This window comes from Trachypithecus francoisi, unplaced genomic scaffold, assembly GCF_009764315.1.
Source record: "Trachypithecus francoisi isolate TF-2019V2 unplaced genomic scaffold, Tfra_2.0 Lachesis_group11, whole genome shotgun sequence".
Taxonomy (NCBI): Eukaryota; Metazoa; Chordata; class Mammalia; order Primates; family Cercopithecidae; genus Trachypithecus; species Trachypithecus francoisi.
In genome coordinates, this window is record NW_022681456.1 from 129077234 (window position 1) to 129097305 (window position 20072).

The window sequence follows — 20072 nt, forward strand, 5'->3', positions numbered from 1 at the left end:
ATCGATGCGGGAGAGAGGGAAGCCTGGAAAGATCTGAAGTGAAAGTAAAACTGAGATTTGAAGGTGGAGGTGTGGAGGGCCTGTGAACTCTGCAGGTGACAAATGTCAAAAAAATTACAGTTGCCTTTCAGGGAGAGAATAAGTGTCCTAAAAAAGAGACAGCCAATTCCTCTGTCTCCCAAAGGTCCATGAAATAGAATTATACAATTTTGCTTAATGGTAGAGTATTCCATCTATCTATTAAAATCAACAAAAGGCTGGGTGCAGTGGTTCACGCCTGTAATCCCAGCACTTTGGGTGGCCGAGGCGGGTGGATCATCTGAGGAGTTCAAGACCAGCCTGATAAACATGGTGAAACCCTGTTTCTACTTAAAAAAAAAAAAAAAAGTTAGCCTGGCGTGGTGGTGGGTGCCTGTAATCGCAGCTACTCGGGAGGCTGAGGCAGGAGAATCGTTTCAACCCGGGAGGCGGAGGTTGCAGTGAGCTGAGATTGCGCCATTGCACTCCAGCCTGGGTGACAAGAGTGAAACTCCCCCTCAAAAAAAAAAAAAAAAATTAAAAAATCAACAAAAGACTTTAAAAAAAAAAAAAAGACTATGCTGTTAGCATTTTAGAACCACCTTAGTGTATTGATGATAGCTCATTCTGGTAGTAAGGAGACAGGGGTTATAGTCTTTTTTCTGGAAAAGAAATTAATAAAATGGCATGCTTAGAAAGTTAAAATATGTATAACCACATGCAAGTACTAAAGTGCCACTGTCTAAATACAGTACGAATTGTAAAAGAACACATTCTTTTTAAATTAGAGCAAGTATAATAGCCTGTGAAATAAATGTCACCCTCTAAATTTGTTCACTGAACAAGCTGCACAACTTTACATGGGCCTTCAATAGAGGTTTCCATTTTATGTGAGGTTTTGTAAACTGGGAGATGATTTTTCCAGTAGTGTGGCAATAGTACAACCTGCCTTTCTTCCCTGATTCTGTGTGCACTGGTCCTATTTACGAAGTAACATAAAAGTTAAAAGGCTTGGCCAGGTGCGGTAACTCATGCCTGTAATCCTAGCACTTTGGGAGGCCGAGCCAGGTGGATCACCTGAGTTCAAGACCAGCCTGAGCAACATAGTGAAACCCTGTCTCTACTAAAAATACAAAAATTAACCAGGTGTGGTGGCGGGCACCTGTAATCCCACCTACTCAGGAGGCTGAGGCATGGGAATCGCTTAAACCTAGGTGGCAGAGGTTGCAGTGAGCTGAGATCGTGCCACTGCACTCCAACCTGGGTGATAGAGTGAGACTCTGTCTCAAAAAAAAAAAAAAAAAAAATGAAAAGGCCTTATCTTAGAATGGATTATGGGATCAGAGTTTTGTCAGGACTCCTAACTACCATATGCTTTCCTATTCTAGCATCTTCCATTCCTGTCCATACAGTCATTGCAAGTGATCTATTTGTATTATAGTAGGCAATTATAAAGATTTCCACATATTTGTGGCTATCCCATCCACTTCTGTAGCTAAATATTCTGAAGCTTCAAGAAGGAGATCTTTGTCTATCTCCAGCCCAGTCCCATTTTTACCCTTTGAATTGCTTCTGTCTGCTGTAATTTTAGCCTTCTTTTGTCAGTAAAGCTTATCTCCTTATTATCTGAGGTCTTTACAAAAGTCCATGGAGTGTTTACCTGGGCCTTTAGGCTCATGTTCCTGATCATATGAAGAGGAGCACCTTTCTCTAAAAGAACCTCTTCTCAGCCTAAAAAATCTCTAACATCTTGCTGGTGTTTGCATTTTCCAGGGTCGACACTTGTGATTCTCAATGGAGAGTGAAAACGCAGATTCATAATGAAAACCAGCCCCCGTCGGCCATTGATTCTCAAAAGACGGAGGCTGCCCCTTCCTGTTCAAAATGCCCCACGTGAAACATCAGAGGAGGAACCTAAGAGATCCCCTGCCCAACAGGAGCCTAATCAAGCAGAGGCCTCCAAGGAAGTGGCAGAGTCCAACACTTGCAAGTTTCCAGCTGGGATCAAGATTATTAACCACCCCACCATGCCCAACACCCAAGTAGTGGCTGTCCCCAACAATGCTGATATCCACAGCATCATCACGGCACTGACTGCTAAAGGAAAAGAGAGTGGCAGTCATGGGCCCAACAAATTCATCCTCATCAGTTGTGGGGGAGCCCCAACTCAGCCTCCAGGACTCCAGCCTCAAACCCAAGCCAGCTATGATGCCAAAAGGACAGAAGCGACCCTGGAGACCTTGGGACCAAAACCTGCAGCTAGGGGTGGGAATCTTCCTAGACCACCTGGAGCCCTTGGCGAGCAGAAACCGGAGACCTGCGGTATGTGGCCTTCCAGGGAAAGGGGTGAGGGAGCCCAGCCTTTTCTCTCCAGTGGCAAGGTCTGTAGTCAGTCTTGATGCTTGTCAGGCATCTGGCCGAGCACAGTGGCTCACCCCTGTCATCCCAGCACTTTAGGAGGCTGAAGCAGGCAGATCACTTGAGGTCAGCAGTTCGAGACTAGCCTGGCCAACATGGCATGGTGAAACCTGTCTCAACTAAAAATATTTAAAAAACTAGCCGAGCGTGGTGGCACACGCCTGTAGTCCCAGCTACTCTGGAGACTGAGGCAGGAGAATCACCTCACTATGTTGCCCGGGTCAGGAGGAGGTGGCTGCAGTGAGCCAAGATCGCACCACGGCACTCAAGCCTGGGCGACAGAGCAAGACTGTGTCTCAAAAAAACCAGAACAATCAGGCATCTAGCCTGAGCCAATGAAAGTCTTGACTTCATCCTGAAAGCTTGACCCAGCTCCTTTGGGTGCTGTTGAACAGGTTACAATTATAATTTAGAATTTTTGTTGCTTTCTTTATGTTGGAAAAGGATTATCTCTGTTTATCCTTCCCATTGACCCAAAAGAAAGTAAAAATGATTTTCCTTTCTTAAAAAAAAACTTGGCTAGGCGTGGTGGCTCACGCCTATAATCCCAGCACTTTGGGAGGCCGAGGCAGGTGGATCACCTGAGGTCAGGAGTTTGAGACCAGCCTGGCCAACATGGTGAAACCCCATCTCTACTAAAAATACAAAAAATTAGCTGGGCATCGTGGCAGGCCCCTGTAATCCCAGCCACTTGGGAGACCGAAGCAGGAGAATTGCTTGAACCCAGGAGTTGGAGGTTGCTGTGAGCCAAGATTGCACCATTGCACTCCAGCCTGGCCAACAAAATGAGACTCTGTCTCAAAAAAAAAAACACAACAACAACAACAAAATTTCTATTAAAAAAAAGTTTTTATTTATTTTTTTTTATTAAGAAGGGGTTTCAGCTGGGTGCAGTGGCTCACACCTGTAATCCCAGGACTTTGGGAGGCCGAGGCGGGCAGATCATGAGGTCAAGAGATCGAGACCATCCTGGCCAAAATGGTGAAACCCCGTCTCTACCAAAAAGACAAAAATTAGCCAGGCGTGGTGGCAGGCGCCTGTAGTCCCAGCCACTCTGGAGGCTGAGATAGGAGAATCGCTGAACCTGGGAGGCAGAGGTTGCAGTGAGCCGAGATTGTGCCACTGCACTCCAGCCTGGCCACAGAGCGAGACTCTGTCTCAAAAAAAAAAAAGAAAATGAAAAAAAGAAGGGGTCTCAAAAAATAAATAAATGAGGAAGGGGTCTCACTATGTTGCCCAGGCTGATCTCAGACTCCTGAGCTCAAGGGATCCAACGATATGGGCCTCCCAAGGTGCTGGGATTACAGGCATGAACCACAGCACCTGACTTCATTTTCCTTCTTTTTTTTTTTTTTTGAGATGGAGTCTTGCTCTGTTGCCCAGGCTGGAGTGCAGTGGTGCAATCTCAGCTCACTGCGACCTCTGCCTCCTGATTTCAAGTGATTCTCCTTTAAGTAGAGACAGGGTTTCGCCATGTTAGCCAGGCTGATCTTGAACTCCTGACCTCAGGTGATTCGCCCACCTCAGTCTCCCAAAGTGCTGGGATTACAGGCGTGAGCCACTGCACCTGGCCTCATTTTCCTTCTTGATAAGGGAGAAAGCTGAAGGAAGAGGAGGAAAATGACTTTTTCTTTAGAGATGGGTCTCGCTCTGTCACCCAGGCTAGAGTGCAGTGGCGCAATCACGGCTCACTCTAGCCTCGAACACCTGGACTCAAGCCATTCTCCCACCTCAGCCTCCCAAGTAGCTGGGACTACAGGCATGCACCATCATGCCCAGTTAATTTTTTCTTTTCTTTTTGCAGAGATGGGGTCCCACTATACTGCCCAGGCTGAAAAGTGACTTTTTTGGTGTGCAGATCTCAATAATTCTTTTGTAAGCTGCCTTGATTGATCTCTAAGGCTCAGTGTGGCTCAGCTTGAAATGCAATTTGAGCTATGCTCCTACAGTTTTCCTGAAATGCATAATGGGGCAGAGTAACTTAGAGCCACGATAGATTCAGCATGTGTTCTCCATCCCTGAAGGTTGAGGTCTTGGACAAGTGATCCCTAGCCACCAATTCTTTCTTTCTTTTTTTTTTTTTTTTTTGAGATGGAGTCTCGCTCTGTCGTCCAGGCTGGAGTACAGTGGCGGGATCTCAGCTCACTGCAAGCTCCGCCTCCTGGGTTTACGCCATTCTCCTGCCTCAGCCTCCTGAGTAGCTGGGACTACAGGTGCCCACCATCTTGCCCAGCTAGTTTTTTGTATTTTTTAGTAGAGACGGAGTTTCACTGTGTTAGCCAGGATGATCTCAATCTCCTGACCTCGTGATCCGCCCGTCTCAGCCTCCCAAAGTGCTGGGATTACAGGCTTGAGCCACCGCACCCAGCCTCTTTTTTTTTTTTTTTTTTGAGACAGAGTCTCACTCTGTCTCACCCAGGCTGGAGTGCAGTGGCGCAGTGTTGGCTCACTGCAGCCTCCGCCTCCCAGGTTCGAGCGATTCTCCTATCTCAGCCTCCTGAGTAGTTGGGACTACAGGTGTGTGCCACCACACCCAGCTAATTTTGTATTTTTGGTAGAGATGGGGTTTCACCATGTTGGCCAGGCTAGTCTTGAACTCCTGACCTCGGGAGGTCCACCCGCCTCGCCCTCCCAAAGTGCTAGGATTACAGGTGTGAGCCACTGCACCCAGCCTGCTAGCCACCAATTCTGATGGACATACTGGGCATCTGATGAGGCAGCTAAGTGGGGTGTCGGATGATTTTCCCTCTAGCAGATGGTGAGGCAGCAGGCTGCACTATCAACAAGAGCCTATCCAACATCCAGTGGCTCCGAAAGATGAGTTCTGATGGACTGGGCTCCTGCAGCATCAAGCAAGAGATGGAGGAGAAGGAGAATTGTCACCTGGAGCAGAGACAGGTTAAGGTGAATTGTTCTGTCCCTCACTAAAGAAATCAGATCCAGTGCAGGGAATTCCTAGGTAGGGAAATGGATCAAGTGGCCTGATGGACCAGACTTGCCGAGTTCTGGTATTAACTCTCCACTTCATGCTATTCTGTGTAACTTTTGAGCTACTTTTCTGCCTGGGATCTTTTCTCCCCGATCTGTGAAATTTCCTTGAGGGCAGATTCCCTTGTTCACTCTGTATTCCAGCGAACAGCACTGGGTTAAGTATTCTGTCCTTAGTAGGTATTCAGGAAATGATTAAGAGGTCTTCACTTTGGGAATCCACTTGAACTTTAAAGATGTCTGCCAACAGTATGAACAGTATAAATTGAACATAATATAATAAAGTAATTTTATTAGAAGATATAATATTAATAGCAGATAAAGTCAGTTTATATATACTTTTTTTTTTAAGACAGCGTCTTGCTCTGTTGCCCAGGCTGGAGCGCAATGGTGCAATCATGGCTCTCTGCAGCCTCGACCTCCTAGGCCTAGCTGATCCTCCCACCTCGACCTCCCAGGCTCAGCTCATCCTCCCACCTCGACCTCCCAGGCTCAGCTCATCCTCCCACCTCAGTCTTCCGAGTAGCTGGGACTCAGGTGCACGCCACCATGCCCAGCTAATTTTTGTATTTTTTGTAGAGATGGGGTTTTGCCCTGCTGCCCAGGCTGATTTCAAATTCCTGGGCTCTAGGGATCCTCCTGCCTCAGCCTCCCAAAGTGCTGGGATTACAGGCATGAACCACCAGCCTGGCCTAGATACGAATTTTAAATACATCCCTAGCAATCAAAATTGAATCCAATTGTGTAGTCTGGGTTGTTTTTTTTCCACAGTTACCAATATAATACATCTAGATTCTATTGTATGTATGTGTTAATCATTCATTCAACAACCTTTATTTTCTTTTCTTCTCAACTTTTATTTTAGGTTCAGGGGGCACATGCGCAGGTGTGTTACATGGGTATATTGTGTGTTGCTGGGCTTTAGCGCACAAATGATTTTGTCCCCAGGTAGTAAGCATAGTACCTACTGGGTCGTTTTTCCATCTCCCCATCTTCCCACGCTCCACCCTCAAGTAGGCCCTGTTGTCTACGTATCCATGTGTGCTCAATGTTTAGCTCTTCCTTTTTTTTTTTGAGGCGGAATCTTGCTGTGTCTCCCAGGCTGGAGTGTAGCAGTGCGATCTCAGCTCATTGCTACCTCCACCTCCCAGGTCAAGCGATTCTCCTGCCTCAGCCTCCTGAGTAGCTGGGATTACAGGTGCCCGCCGCCACGCCTGGCTAATTTTTGTATTTTTAGTAGAGACGGGGTTTCACTAGGTTGGCCAGGCTGGTCTTGGACTCCTGACATCATGATCCACTCGCCTCGGCCTCCCAAAGTGCTGAGATTACAGGTGTGAGCCACCATGCCCAGCCTTGTTTTCATTTTTTTGTTTTTTCTCTCTTTGAGACGGATTCTCGCTCTGTCGCCAGGCTGGAGTGCAGTGGTACAATCTCTGCTCACTGAAACCTCTGCGTCCCAGGTTCAAGTGATTCTCCTGCCTCAGCCTCCCAAGTAGCTGGGACTACAGGCACCCGCCACCATACCCGGCTAATTTTTTTATTTTTAGTAGAGACAGGGTTTCACCATGTTGGCCGGAATAGTCTCAATCTCTTGAGCTCGTCATCCTCCCGCCTCGGCCTCCCAAAGTGTTGGGATTACAGGCGTGAGCCACCATACCCGGCCTAGTTCCTACTTATAAGTGAGAACATGCAGTATTTGGTTTTCTGTTCCTGCATTAAATCACTTAGGATCATGGCCTCCAGCTCAACAATGTTTAAAAGTGAAAATCTGGCCAGGCGCGATAACTCATGCTTGTAATCGCAGGGCTTTGGGAGGCCGAGGTGGGAGGATCACCTGAGGTCAGAAATTCGAGACCAGCCTGACCAACATGGAGAAACCCCGCCTCTACTAACAATACAAAATTAGCTGGGCGTGGTGGTACATGCCTGTAATCCCAGCTACTCAGGAGACTGAGGCAGGAGAATCACTTGAACCCAGGAGGCAGAGCTTGTGGTGAGCCAAGTTCGCGCCATTGCACTCCAACCTGGGCAGCAAGAGCAAAACTCCATCTCAAAAAAAAAAATGAAACTGTACATGTATGTGTACATAAGTAAATATTACTTGTGCTATAAACATAAAATTTGTGTACTTTAGAAAGTAATATCTCAGTTTTTTAAAATGTGAGCATGGTGGCTCACAATTGTAATCCCAGCACTTTGGGAGGCCAAGGTGGGCAGATTACTTGAGCGCAAGTGTTCTAGGGCAGCCTGGGCAACATGGCAAAACCCTGGTCTCTACTAAAAATACAAAAAAAAAAAAATAGCGGACACAATGGCTCACGCCTGTAATCCCATCACTCTGGGAGGCCGAGGCAGGTGGATCACCTGAGGTCCGGAGTTCAAGACTAGCTTAGCCAATATTGTGAAACCCCATCTCCACTAAAAATACAAAAAAGGTAGCCGGGCGTGGTGGCAGGCACCTGTAATCCCAGCTACTTGGGAGGCTGAGACAGGAGAATCACTTGAACCCAGGAGGCAGAGGTTGCAGTGAGCCAAGATTGCACCATTGCACTCCAGACTGGGCAACAAGAGTGAAACTCCATCTAAAAAAAAAATAGCCAGGCGTGGTGGTTTATGCCTGTAGTCCCAGCTACTTGGAGGCTGAGACAGAAGGATCACCTGAGCCTGGGGAGGTCAAGGCTGCAGTGAGCTGTGATGTGGCCACTACACTCTATCCTGGGTGACACAGTGAGACCCTGTCTCAAAAAAGGAAAAAAAAAATGTGAATGATCAGATCTTTGCCTAAAACTTAGCTAACTGTGTGCTTTGCAGGCATTGTCTGACTCATACTCTTGGGAATATTTCTCTCATACAAACATTGAAATGAGATGGGTTTATTCACAACACATCAGGAATAGAAATGGGACTAAGACCTAGGTTTCTTGACCCACAAGTCTGAAAAATGGGCGTGGTTTTAGTGTAACATCAATGCTTTGAGAATCAAAGTACGTACTCAAACTTTCCTGAGAAATGGCAGCTGGAAGGGACTGGATTTTCTCCAAATTCAACAAAATGAACGATGACAGTTTCTTATTGCCTAGGGTCTAGGCTAGATCATCTCCAAGATCCTTCCCAACTCTAAACTTGTATTCTATGAGATAGCGGTCTCAGATGAGTTTGTGTCTAGTACCATCCTATGGGATAAAGGTTTCTCTAGATGTTCTTTAAGGGCTTGGGTTGGGGTAGTTCTCATGAACTCTTTCATGTCATTCCCTTTGTCATAATCCTCAGGTTGAGGAACCTTTGAGACCATCAACGTCCTGGCAGAACTCTGTGTCTGAGCGGCCACCCTACTCTTACATGGCCATGATACAATTCGCCATCAACAGCACTGAGCGGAAGCGCATGACCTTGAAAGACATCTATGCTTGGATAGAGGACCACTTTCCCTATTTTAAGCACATTGCCAAGCCAGGCTGGAAGGTAATATGTCCCAATGCAACCAAAATCAAGGCCAGTCCAGCCTGACAGTCTGTCTCCAGTGCTGTGCTGCAACTTGTATCTGGGACAGCAGTTAAGTGCAAAGGATGCTAGAATGATAAACAAACATATCTTTTGGGTTGTGACTCAATCTTATTGAATCCAGGCAAAATCATTAACAAGAGTTCTTTAACTACTTCATCTGTTACTACCTAAAGTTCATGAAGAGTCTTCAATGTAGCACTCAAGCCCACTTTTCTGCTACACTGAACAGCAGTCCTAGATGCAGCAGCTAGAGTGGCTAAGTAGTTTTATGAAAATGTCTTGATTAAAAAAAAAGAATGCTGTGAACCGTATGACCCAAGATGTCATCTCCTATCGCGTCACATACCATTTCTAGTGGGCAGGGGTTTTCCTTTCACTTCATTCATGGAAAGACCAAGATGCCTGGGAGTCAACGTAGCTCACCCAGTTGGTCGGTGTCAGAGCTACAAATGAGATCTTCTCACGGGTGCTCAATTCCAAGCCAAGTGTGCTTTGTTGTCCTCACGGTAGAACTCTTTCTTTTTTTTGAGACAGAGTCTCGCTCTGTCACCCAGGCTGGAGTGCAATGGCAGATCTCAGGTCACTGCAACCTTCAACTACGAGGTTCAAGCGATTCTCCTGCCTCAGCCTCCCGAGTAGCTGGGACTACAGGCGCCGCCACCACACTTGGCTAATTTCTTTTGTATTTTTAGTAGAGACGGGTCTGACCATGTTGGTCAGGGTGGTCTCGAACTCCTAACATCAAATGATCTGCCTGTCTCGGCCTCCCAAAGTGCTGGGATTATAGGCATGAGCCACTGCACCTGGCCCCTCATGGTAGAACTCTTAACTAACTTAACTCCCTTCCATCAGCTTACTTTCCTAGTCTTTTTTGTTTGTTTGGTTTTTTGTTTGTTTGTTTGTTTTTTGAGACAGGGTCTCACTCTGTTGCCTGGGCTGGAGTACAGCCTTAGCCCCCTGGGCTCAAGCTCTTCCCTCCTCAACCTCCCAAGTAGTTGGGATAACAGGTGCACTACCACAGTCCACTAATTTTTGTTGTTGTTATTGTAAAGACAGTTGCCCAGGCTGGTTACTATGTTGCCCAGGCTGGTCTGAACTCCTAGTCTCAAGCACTCCTCCTGCCTTAGCCTTTCAGTGCACTGTGATTACAGGTGTGAGCCACCACACCCAGCCTTAATTTCCTAGTTTCCTGTTTGCTTGTTTGTTTGAGGCAGGGCCTCACTCTGTCAACCAGGCTGAAGTGCAGTGACACAATCTTGGCTTGCTTCAACCTGTGCCTCCCAGGTTCAAGTGATTCTCCTGCCTCAGCCTCCCGAGTAGTTGGGACTACAGGCATGCGCCACCATGCCTGGCTAATTGTTATATTTTTGACAGAGACAGGGTTTCACCATGTTTGCTAGGCTGGTCTCAAACTCCTGGCCTCAAGTGATCCACTCGCCTCGGCCTCCCGCAGTCCTGGGATTATAGGCGTGAGCCACCATGCCAGGCCTAATTCCCTAGTTTCTTAATTTCTCTGACCCACCTGTCTTGCTATTGATCACTGCCTCACAGTCTTACTCTGTTTTTCTAGCCCCTGACAGCTATCCAGGTCTTTTCTTTATCACAATCTAAGGTTGGCATCAGTCTTTATTCCCGTAGAATAGATGGGTTTATGGCTGAGGGTGACAGCTCTGCGGTGTGGAGTGTGAGGAGAGTTGCCGGGAGACAGGGTTACAAAGACACCAGACGAAGCCTGTGCTAAGCACAGTGGGAGGGGCCTGAGGCTGGTTTCCCCATGTGTTTGAAGGGTGATGTTTCTGAATCTAAAGTAGCTGATAACCAGTTGTCTTGCTCTTCTTCCAGAACTCCATCCGCCACAACCTTTCCCTGCATGACATGTTTGTCCGGGAGACGTCTGCCAATGGCAAGGTCTCCTTCTGGACCATTCACCCCAGTGCCAACCGCTACTTGACATTGGACCAGGTGTTTAAGGTGAATGCCCTGCTTTTCTCTAACTAGGGCCTAAGTTGGAGCCATCTCAAAAGGGAAAAAAAAAAAAGCCATCTCAAAAGGAAACAAGTTCTGCTAGTGATGCTTTCATTTGATCGGGGGAGAGTTAGAAGCCAGCTACCCAATTAGTGACTTGCACAAAACCCACTGAATTAAGTACAGTTGACAAATACCAAATGACACATTTTTGTGCTAGACCAGAGCAAGGAGAGGGCTGTTCTGACCCAACAGAGAGGGCTTCCCAGGGCAGTGTTTTCCTAACTTCCCTATGAATGGGAATTGCCTGGGACATTGTTAAAACACAGCTTCCCAGACCCCTCTCTTGGGGTTCTTGATTTAGTGCTTCTGGGATGGGCCCAGGAATTTGTATTTTTAGCAAGCATCTCAGATGATTCTGGGAATGCTTGCTCTAAAAAAAGCCCTTCCTGCCGGGTGTGGTGGCTCACGCCTGTAATCCCAGCACTTTGGGAGGCCGAGGCAGGTGGATCACCTGAGGTCGGGAGTTTGAGACCAGCCTGACCAACATGGAGAAACCCCGTCTCTACTAAAAATACAAAATTAGCCGGGTGTGGTGGCGCATGCCTGTAATCCCAGCTACCTGGGAGGCTGAGGCAGGAGAATCCCTTGAACCCAGGAGCCAGAGGTTGTGGAGAGCCGAAATCGTACCACTGCAGTCCAGCCTGGGCAATAAGAGTGAAACTCCGTCAAAAAAAAAAAAAAAAAAAAAAGCCCTTCCTTAGGCTGGAGACCAGAAGCTGAGCTACCAGAACGTCTTTTCAGAAAGAAGCTATTTTGGTATTTCAGAGTGCCTATAAGGCTGCAGCCGTTCTCCTGGGAGGGACAGTTGTCTGGGGTGTCTTTTGTCATCAGTCAGGAATCGGTGTTTTTCCCGATCTGGTCAAATGGACCACGTTGGTGGTTAACTTCATCTCCTTTCTCTCCCACAATGCCTGGCCGCCACCAGCCACTGGACCCAGGGTCTCCACAATTGCCCGAGCACTTGGACTCAGTAAGGTTCTTTCCCTCTGGCTCGGGGCTTGGCCTTGTTTTTCTTTCACTGCTCAGCATGGCTTTATGGACAGAGACAAGCCGTGATGTGGGAAGGGTGCCTATGGCCATGTGACTACCAGCTCCAGACACAGAACACCCTGAGGCTCGGGCACACACCCACTTCCCTCCCCTCCCATGGGCATCACAGGGGCACGCTGAGCAGAGCGGGGCGTGGCAGGGGAGCATGCCGCAGCGGCCACAAGCGCATGGCGCCAGCCTCACGGGCGGCAGTGCGCTCGCTCACTTTTGTGCCTAGCTTTTCTTTGTCACGCATATAGCTACCTGCTCTGGCATCCCCCAGGGGTGTTGAGGACACGTGGGTGAGGCGGTAGTGCCACTCTGCCATCACGTGTCTGTAGGCCACCCACCGGCCCACTAATCATGGTTTTGGAGGCCGCTCGCCTGCGTCCATCCCCTCAGGTTGGCCTCCTCTCTCTGGGCTGTCGGTTAACGCAAGCACACGCCACCAGAGCAGCTGGTGGGGTTTTGCCGTCCCCTCTTTACCTTATTAACACAGGTTTCTTTCTCTCCCCACCTGCCACAAGCAGCAGCAGAAACGACCGAATCCAGAGCTCCGCCGGAACATGGCCATCAAAACCGAACTCCCCCTGGGCGCACGTTAGTATGGGAGAGTGGGCCTCAGGCCTGGTCCTTGTTCTGGGGGCATAGCTTTAGGGAACCAGACTTCAGGATTCTGTTCCCACCTCAAAGGGATCTGAGCCCAGAGAAGGAGAGCAAAGCTCCTGGGGCTGAGAAGGGGTGTCCTGCAGTCCCCCTGCTCCTCATCTCTCGTGTTTCCTCCTAGGGCGGAAGATGAAGCCCCTGTTGCCACGGGTCAGCTCGTATCTGGTGCCCATCCAATTCCCGGTGAACCAGTCACTGGTGCTGCAGCCCTCGGTGAAGGTGCCATTACCCCTGGCGGCCTCCCTCATGAGCTCAGAGCTTGCCCGCCACAGCAAGCGAGTCCGCATTGCCCCCAAGGTGGGTGTCCTGTTTTCCTCTGAAGAGAGATTCGGGCCAGTTAAGAATGTTGAACCTTCAGCTTGGCCAAGCACTCTGAGAAATGTTCCTTGAGAGCTTATAAATCTAGTTGGGTAGACAAGGCATAAAAACATAGAGAAGTGTAATAGCATTAGAAGAGCTAAACAGGTATTTAGATTACAATGTAAGTGGTGTCAGAAGGCCCATAAATACCTGATGAGTTTGTAAGAATTCAGACAAGGGTGATTGTGATAGATAGGCTAGGATGCTTCAGGATGATACACAAGGGAGGCAGGCCTTAGGAAGAGGTGGATTTGGCTGGGCGCGGTGGCTCACGCCTGTAATCCCAGCACTTTGGGAGGCCAAAGCAGGTGGATCGTGAGGTCGGGAGTTCGAGACCAGTGTGGCCAATGTGGCGAAACCCCGTCTCTACTAAAAAATGCAAAAATTAGCTGGGCGTGGTGGCACATGCCTGTAATCCCAGCTACTCGGAAGGCTGAGGCTGGAGAATCACTTGAGCCCAGGAGAGGGGGTTGCCGTGAGCCAAGATCACACCACTGCACTCCTGCCTGGGTGACAGAGCGAGACTCCATCTCAAAAAAAAAAAGAAAGAAAGAAGTGGATTTGAGGCTAGACGCTGTAGGTCTCACTTGTAATCCTGACACTTTGGGAGGCCGAAGCAGGGGTATTGCTTACGACCAAGAGTTTGAGACCAGCCTGGGCAACATAGCAAGACCCCAGTCTCTGCCAAAAATCCCAAAAAAAAAAAAATTAGCCAGGGTGGTAGTACATGCCTGTGGTACCAGCTACGCAGGAGGCTGAGGCAGAAGGATCACTTGAGCCCAGGAGGTTGAGGCTGCAGTGAGCCCTGTTTGCACCACTGCACTCCAGCCTGGGCAACAGTAAGGCCCTGTCTCAAAAAAGGAAAAAGAAAAAGTAGTCAGCCGGGCGCGGTGGCTCAGACCTGTAATCCCAGCACTTTGGGAGGCCGAGACGGGCAGATCACGAGGTCAGGAGATCGAGACCATCCTGGCTAACATGGTGAAACCCCGTCTCTACTAAAAAAAAAATACAAAAACCTAGCCGGGCGTGGCGGCGGGCACCTGTAGTCCCAGCTACTCGGGAGGCTGAGGCAGGAGAATGGCGTAAACCTGGGAGGCGGAGCTTGCAGTGAGCTGATATCCGGCCACTGCACTCCAGCCTGGGCGACAGAGCGAGACTTCGCCTCAAAAAATAAAAAATAAAAATGAAAAAGTAGATTTGGGTAAGCAAAGAGGTGTGGAGAGAGCATGCTAATGTGGAGAGAGCATGCTAATGTGGAGAGAGCATGCTAATGGGCAGTGCCGTGCAGGCAGGAAATGCAGTTTGCACCTGGCAGTAGTAGAGTGACTGGGTCAGACTAGCTCAGGGTTTCTCGAGTAAGTCCTATTAACGTTCACAGCTGGAGAATTCTTTGTTGGACGTGGAAGGGACTGTCCTGTGCATTGAAGGGTGTTTAGCAGCATCCCTTGTTTTCCCCACTAGATGCCAGTAGCACCCACCACAGGTGTGACAATTAAAATGCTTCCAGACATTGCCAAATGTCCCCTGGCAGGGAGGGAATCACCCCTGCTTGAGTATCACTGGTCTCGCTTGAGGGGAAGGTGAGAAGGGGAAATTCAGAGCAAACCTGGATGAGCCATCAGATCTGCACTTAACGCTGTTAGAGGGTCTGTAAGTAAGGGCTGACACGTAACCAAAGCGACAGGCTTCCCCCATCCCCTTCAGAGAGATGAAAATAGCATAGACTCTGGAGTTTAGAGCAACTTGGGTTTGCTTTTTTTTTTTAATATACAAAATATTTTAAGCCATGCACAGTGGCTCACACCTATAATCCTAGCATTTTGGGAGACCAAGGCAGGAAGATCACTTGAGGCCAGGAGTTCAAGACCAGCAAAGTAAGACCCTGTCTCTAACAAAAAAAATTTTTTTTTTTTTAATTGGCCAGGCATTTTCATGGATAGCTGTTGTCCCAGCCACTTGGGAGGCTGAGGCAGAAGGATTACTTGAGCTCCAGAGCTGGAGGCTGCAATGAGCTATAATCGTGCCACTGCATTCTAGCTTGGGCAACAAAATGAGACCGTCTCTAAAAAAAAAAATGTCTTGCGGCCGGGCGCAGTGGCTCAAGCCTGTAATCCCAGCACTTTGGGAGGCCGAGACGGGCGGATCACAAGGTCAGGAGATCGAGACCATCCTGGCTAACATGGTGAAACCCCGTCTCTACTAAAAAATACAAAAACCTAGCGGGGAGAGGTGGCGGGCGCCTGTAGTCCCAGCTACTCGGGAGGCTGAGGCAGGAGAATGGCGTAAACTTGGGAGGCGGAGCTTGCAGTGAGCTGAGATCCGGCCACTGCACTCCAGTCCGGGCGACAGAGCAAGACTCCGTCTCAAAAAAAAAAAAAAAGAGTCTTTAATTATAAATAAAATATATTACACACAAAATTATATTAAAAAATACATAATTGAGCATAAATGCATTAATGTGGTCGTAGCATGTACACTGTTTTGGTTTTAATGCAGTGGTTTTTTTTCTCCCCTTTCCTTTTTGGCTCCCCTCTCCACCCTACCATCACCCACATCACCCCTACTCCCAAGATAACTGGTTGATAATTTATGATGCTTTCTTGCCTATTTTATCGATGCTCCTAGTTATAATACACATGTATAGCGGTAGCCATTTTATATATACACATACAACACACAGAACACTGATAATGTAATCGTGTTGTACATACTTCTCTACAGGTCTTTTTTTTTTTTTTTTTTCTGAGACGGAGTCTCACTCTGTCGCCCAGGCTGGAGTACAGTGGCATGATCTTGGCTCACCGCAACCTCCCCTTCCCAGGTTCAAGCGATTCTCCTGCCTCAGCCTCCTGAGTAGCTGAGATTACAGGTGCCCACCACCACGCCCAGCTAATTTTTGTATTTTTAGTAGAGACGGGGTTTCACCATGTTGGTCAGGCCGGTCTCAAACTCCTGACCTCATGATCCGCCAGCCTTGGCCTCCCAAAGTGTTGGGATTACAGGCGTGAGTCACCACGGCCAGACTCTACATGTCTTAACTCAAAAATACCTCATGGAAGTTCTTCCAAGTCACTTGGCATAGTTCTAATTCATTATTTTTTAGTGTCTATGTAATATTCCATGATGTGGCTACACCACAAATTTTTCAGCCATTCTACTTTTATGGACATATTCGGTTTCTCAATTTTTGCCCAATGAATGACATTGCAATAAATATGTTTGCAAGGATCTCTCTTACTAGTGCTTTCATTTCTCTAGGATAGAGTCCCAGATGTAAGATTGCTGGGTGAGAAGGTATTTTAAATTCTACTAAATATTGCTAGATTGCTTTCCAAAAAAGCTATGATAAGTCATGTTTAAACCAGCAATATATGATAAGATCTGTATCTTTGCCAGCAATTGGTATTATTAGTCTAATATTTGCCAATCTAATGTGTATAGCTTATATCTTCTTGTTTAATTTTTTTAATGTTTTATTTATTTATTTTTAAATCTTTTATTTCCATAGTTTTTTGGGAAACAGGTGGTGTTTGGTTACATGAGTAAGTTCTTTAGTGGCGATCTGTGAGATTTTGGTACACCCATCACCCTCTTGTTTAATTTTGTCTTTCTTTGTTTATCAGTAAGTCTGAGCACCCTGCCATTACATTTGGTGACTTGGAATTGTCCTCTATGAATTGCCTATTTATGGGCATCGCCCATTTTTCTAAAGGTTCTGTTATCAATTTGTGAGAGCTCTTTTTTTTTCTTTTTTTCCTTTTTTTTTTTGAAATGGAGTCTTGCTCTGTCGCCCAGGCTGAAGTGCAGTGGTGTGATCTTGGCAACCTCCACCTCCCAGGTTCAAGTAATTCTCGTGCCTCAGCCTCCCGGGTAGCTGGCATTACAGGTGCCCACCACCATGCCCGGCTAATTTTGTATTTTTAGTAGAGACAGGGTTTCACCATATTGGTCAGGCTGGTCTCGAACTGACCTCAGATGATCTGCCCACCTCGGCCTCCTGAAGTGCTGGATTACAGGCGTGAGCCACCGCGCCCAGCCCCCTGTGAGAGCTCTTTGTTGTTAAAATAATCTGTCTTTTATGCTGAAGATATTTTTCTGCTTCTATTATCTCTTTTCTTTTTTTCTCTTTTCTTTTCTTTGGAGACAGGGTCTTGCTACGTTGCCTAGTCAGGAGTACAGTGGTATAAGGAAGGCTCACTGCATCCTTGACCTCCCAGGCTCAAGTGATCCTCCCACCTCAGCCTCCCACCTGTAGCTGGAGCTACAGGTGCATGCCACCACGCCCAGCTAATTAAAAAAAAATTTTTTTGTAGAGATGGGATCTCACTATGTTGCTCAGGCTGGTCTCCAACTGGCCTCAGTGTCCCAAAGTGCTGGGATTACAGGCGTTGTTTGTTTGTTGTTAATTTTGTTTATGGTATCTCTTGCCACAGTAAAATGTTACATTTTTATGTAGTCAAATGTCTCTCTTCTCTTTTACAGCTTCTGGGTTTCCAGTCTTGGTTAAGAAGGTCACCCGCACCCTCAGATTGTATATGTAGTCTCCTAGATTCTCTTTCAGGATTTGTATGATTTTAAGGTTTTCATTTTTTTTAAAGCCAGTCAAATTTAGCAGTTGGGGGTTATGTACCAACTTTAGTGACAATAATGTCACTACCCACTACCATCAGAGCAGCCTAACGTTCTAATTTGCATGCGTTAAATCTTTGTAAGCAGTGTAAGATAGGCATGCAATTTTATTTTCTCTCGGATGAATGCTATTATAATTATGCCACTACATACTACATACTCTCATCTTTTACCCCCAGAATTGAACTACTAGCTTCAACATATATTGTATTCTCATATTTAATAGATTTTAAGACTTTAAAACAACACAAAGAGGATCAGTACCAATATGTGATTTTTTTTGTGCGTCCTGTCTGGTGACCATTGGTTGAAGCCAGAGTTCCCTCTCACCTTGTCTCTGTTTCCCTTTCAGGTACTGCTAGCTGAGGAGGGGATAGCTCCTCTTCCTTCTGCAGGACCAGGGAAAGAGGAGAAACTCCTGTTTGGAGAAGGGCTGTCTCCTTTGCTTCCAGTTCAGTGTATCAAGGAGGAACAAGTCCAGCCTGGGGAGGAAATGCCACACTTAGCGAGACCCATCAAAGTGGAGAGCCCTCCCTTGGAAGAGTGGCCCTCCCCGGCCCCATCTTTCAAAGAGGAATCATCTCACTCCTGGGAAGATTCATCCCAGTCTCCCACCCCAAGACCCAAGAAGTCCTACAGTGGGCTTAGGTCCCCAACCCGGTGTGTCTCAGAAATGCTTGTGATTCAACACAGGGAGAGGAGGGAGAGGAGCCGGTCTCGGAGGAAACAGCATCTACTGCCTCCCTGTGTGGATGAGCCGGAGCTGCTCTTCTCAGAGGGGCCCAGTACTTCCCGCTGGGCCGCAGAACTCCCGTTCCCAGCAGACTCTGAGCCTGCCTCCCAGCCCAGCTACTCCCAGGAAGAGGGAGGACCTTTCAAGACACCCGTTAAGGAAACGCTGCCCATCTCCTCCACCCCAAGCAAATCTGTCCTCCCCAGAACCCCTGAATCCTGGAGGCTCACGCCCCCAGCCAAAGTAGGGGGGCTGGATTTCAGCCCAGTACAAACCCCCCAGGGTGCCTCTGGCCCCTTGCCTGACCCCCTGGGGCTGATGGATCTCAGCACCACTCCGCTGAAAAGCGTTCCCCGCTTCGAATCACCGCAAAGCCTCCTCAGTTCAGAGCCCTTAGACCTCACCTCCGTCCCCTTTGGCAACTCTCCTCCCTCAGATAGAGAAGTCCCCAAGCCAGGCTCCCCGGAGCCACAGGTTTCTGGCCTTGCAGCCAATCGTTCTCTGACAGAAGGCCTGGTTCTGGACACAATGAATGATAGCCTCAGCAAGATCCTGCTGGACATCAGCTTTCCTGGCCTGGAGGAGGACCCGCTGGGCCCTGACAACATCAACTGGTCCCAGTTTATTCCTGAGCTCCAGTAGAGCCTGCCCTTACCCTTGTGCCCAAGCTGTCCACCATCCTGGGCGCTCCCGTGGCTGAGCAGTCTGAGGCTCAGTGCACCCCAAGCCTCGGAGTGAGGACAACAGGCAGGGACTGTTCTGCTCCTCTTAGCTCCCTGCCGCCTGATTATGCAAAGGTAGCAGTCACACCCTAGCCACTGCTGGGACCCTGTGTTCCCCAAGAGTATTTGAGTCCTCTGCTGTCCCTCCCAGGAGCTGAAGGGTGGGAACCACAAAGGCAATGGTGAAAAGAGATTAGGAACTCCCCAGCCTGTCTCCATTCTGTGCCCAGCAGTCTCTCACCTTCCCTGATCTTTGCAGGGTGGCCCTTGTAAATAGTGTCAGTCTTCCAAATGATCCTCTAATTATAAATGTAAGCTTATTTCCTTAGATCCAGAGACTGCCAGAAGGTGGGTAGGATGACCGGGGTTTCCAGAAGGTGGGTAGGATGACCAGGGTTTCAGCTGACTTCTGTTCCTTGCTTTTAGTTTCGAGAGAAGGGCAGACCTGCAGTGCACGGTTTCTTCCAGGCCGAGGTACCTGGATCTTGGTTCTTTACTGCAGGGACCCAGACAAGTGGGTCTGCTTGCCAGAGTCCTTTTTGCCCCTCCCTGCCACCTCCCCGTGTTTCCACGTGAGCTTTCCTGCAAGAAGAAATCCTGGTTAAAAAGTCTTTTGTATGGGGTCAGGAGTTGAATTTGGGGTGGGAGGATGCAGCTGAAGCAGAGTGTGGGTGCCCAGATGTGCGCTATTAGATGTGTCTCTGATAATGTCCCCAGTCATACCAGGGACACTAGCATGGACGAGAACTCAGGTGGAGGCTTGAGAAGGCCGAAAGAGCCCCTGACCTGCCTGGCTTCCTTAGCTTGCCCCTCAGCTTTGCAAATAGCCACCCTAGGCCCCAGTCTAGGGTGTGAGCCGGCTTGAGAACACTACTGTAACTACTCAATAAAAGTGAGGGTGGACATGCTGGGCTCTGTGATTTATTGGTGTCTGATTCCTAAGGCACCAGGAGAGGCTGGAAAAGAAAGGGTGTTGA

At 48.1% G+C, this 20072-nt stretch overlaps 1 protein-coding gene across 9 annotated transcripts in view; it reads left to right on the forward strand.

The window, feature by feature from the left end:
* Window positions 1-20003, forward strand: part of FOXM1 (forkhead box M1) — a 21305-nt gene extending 1302 nt beyond the window's left edge. The window contains exons 1-9 of one of the 9 annotated variants that reach the window (XM_033223199.1): window positions 3-95; window positions 1792-2340; window positions 5189-5340; window positions 8695-8886; window positions 10771-10899; window positions 11882-11926; window positions 12513-12585; window positions 12773-12948; window positions 17993-20003. In XM_033223199.1, the coding sequence (XP_033079090.1) occupies window positions 1839-2340; window positions 5189-5340; window positions 8695-8886; window positions 10771-10899; window positions 11882-11926; window positions 12513-12585; window positions 12773-12948; window positions 17993-19015 (2292 nt within the window). In that variant the 5' untranslated portion in view covers window positions 3-95; window positions 1792-1838 and the 3' untranslated portion in view covers window positions 19016-20003. Of the gene's footprint in view, window positions 1-2; window positions 96-1791; window positions 2341-5188; window positions 5341-8694; window positions 8887-10770; window positions 10900-11881; window positions 11927-12512; window positions 12586-12772; window positions 12949-17992 lie in introns of those variants that run through there. The other 8 variants (XM_033223198.1, XM_033223200.1, XM_033223201.1 and 5 more) reach the window with 8 other exon arrangements.
* Window positions 20004-20072: the final 69 nt, after the last annotated feature.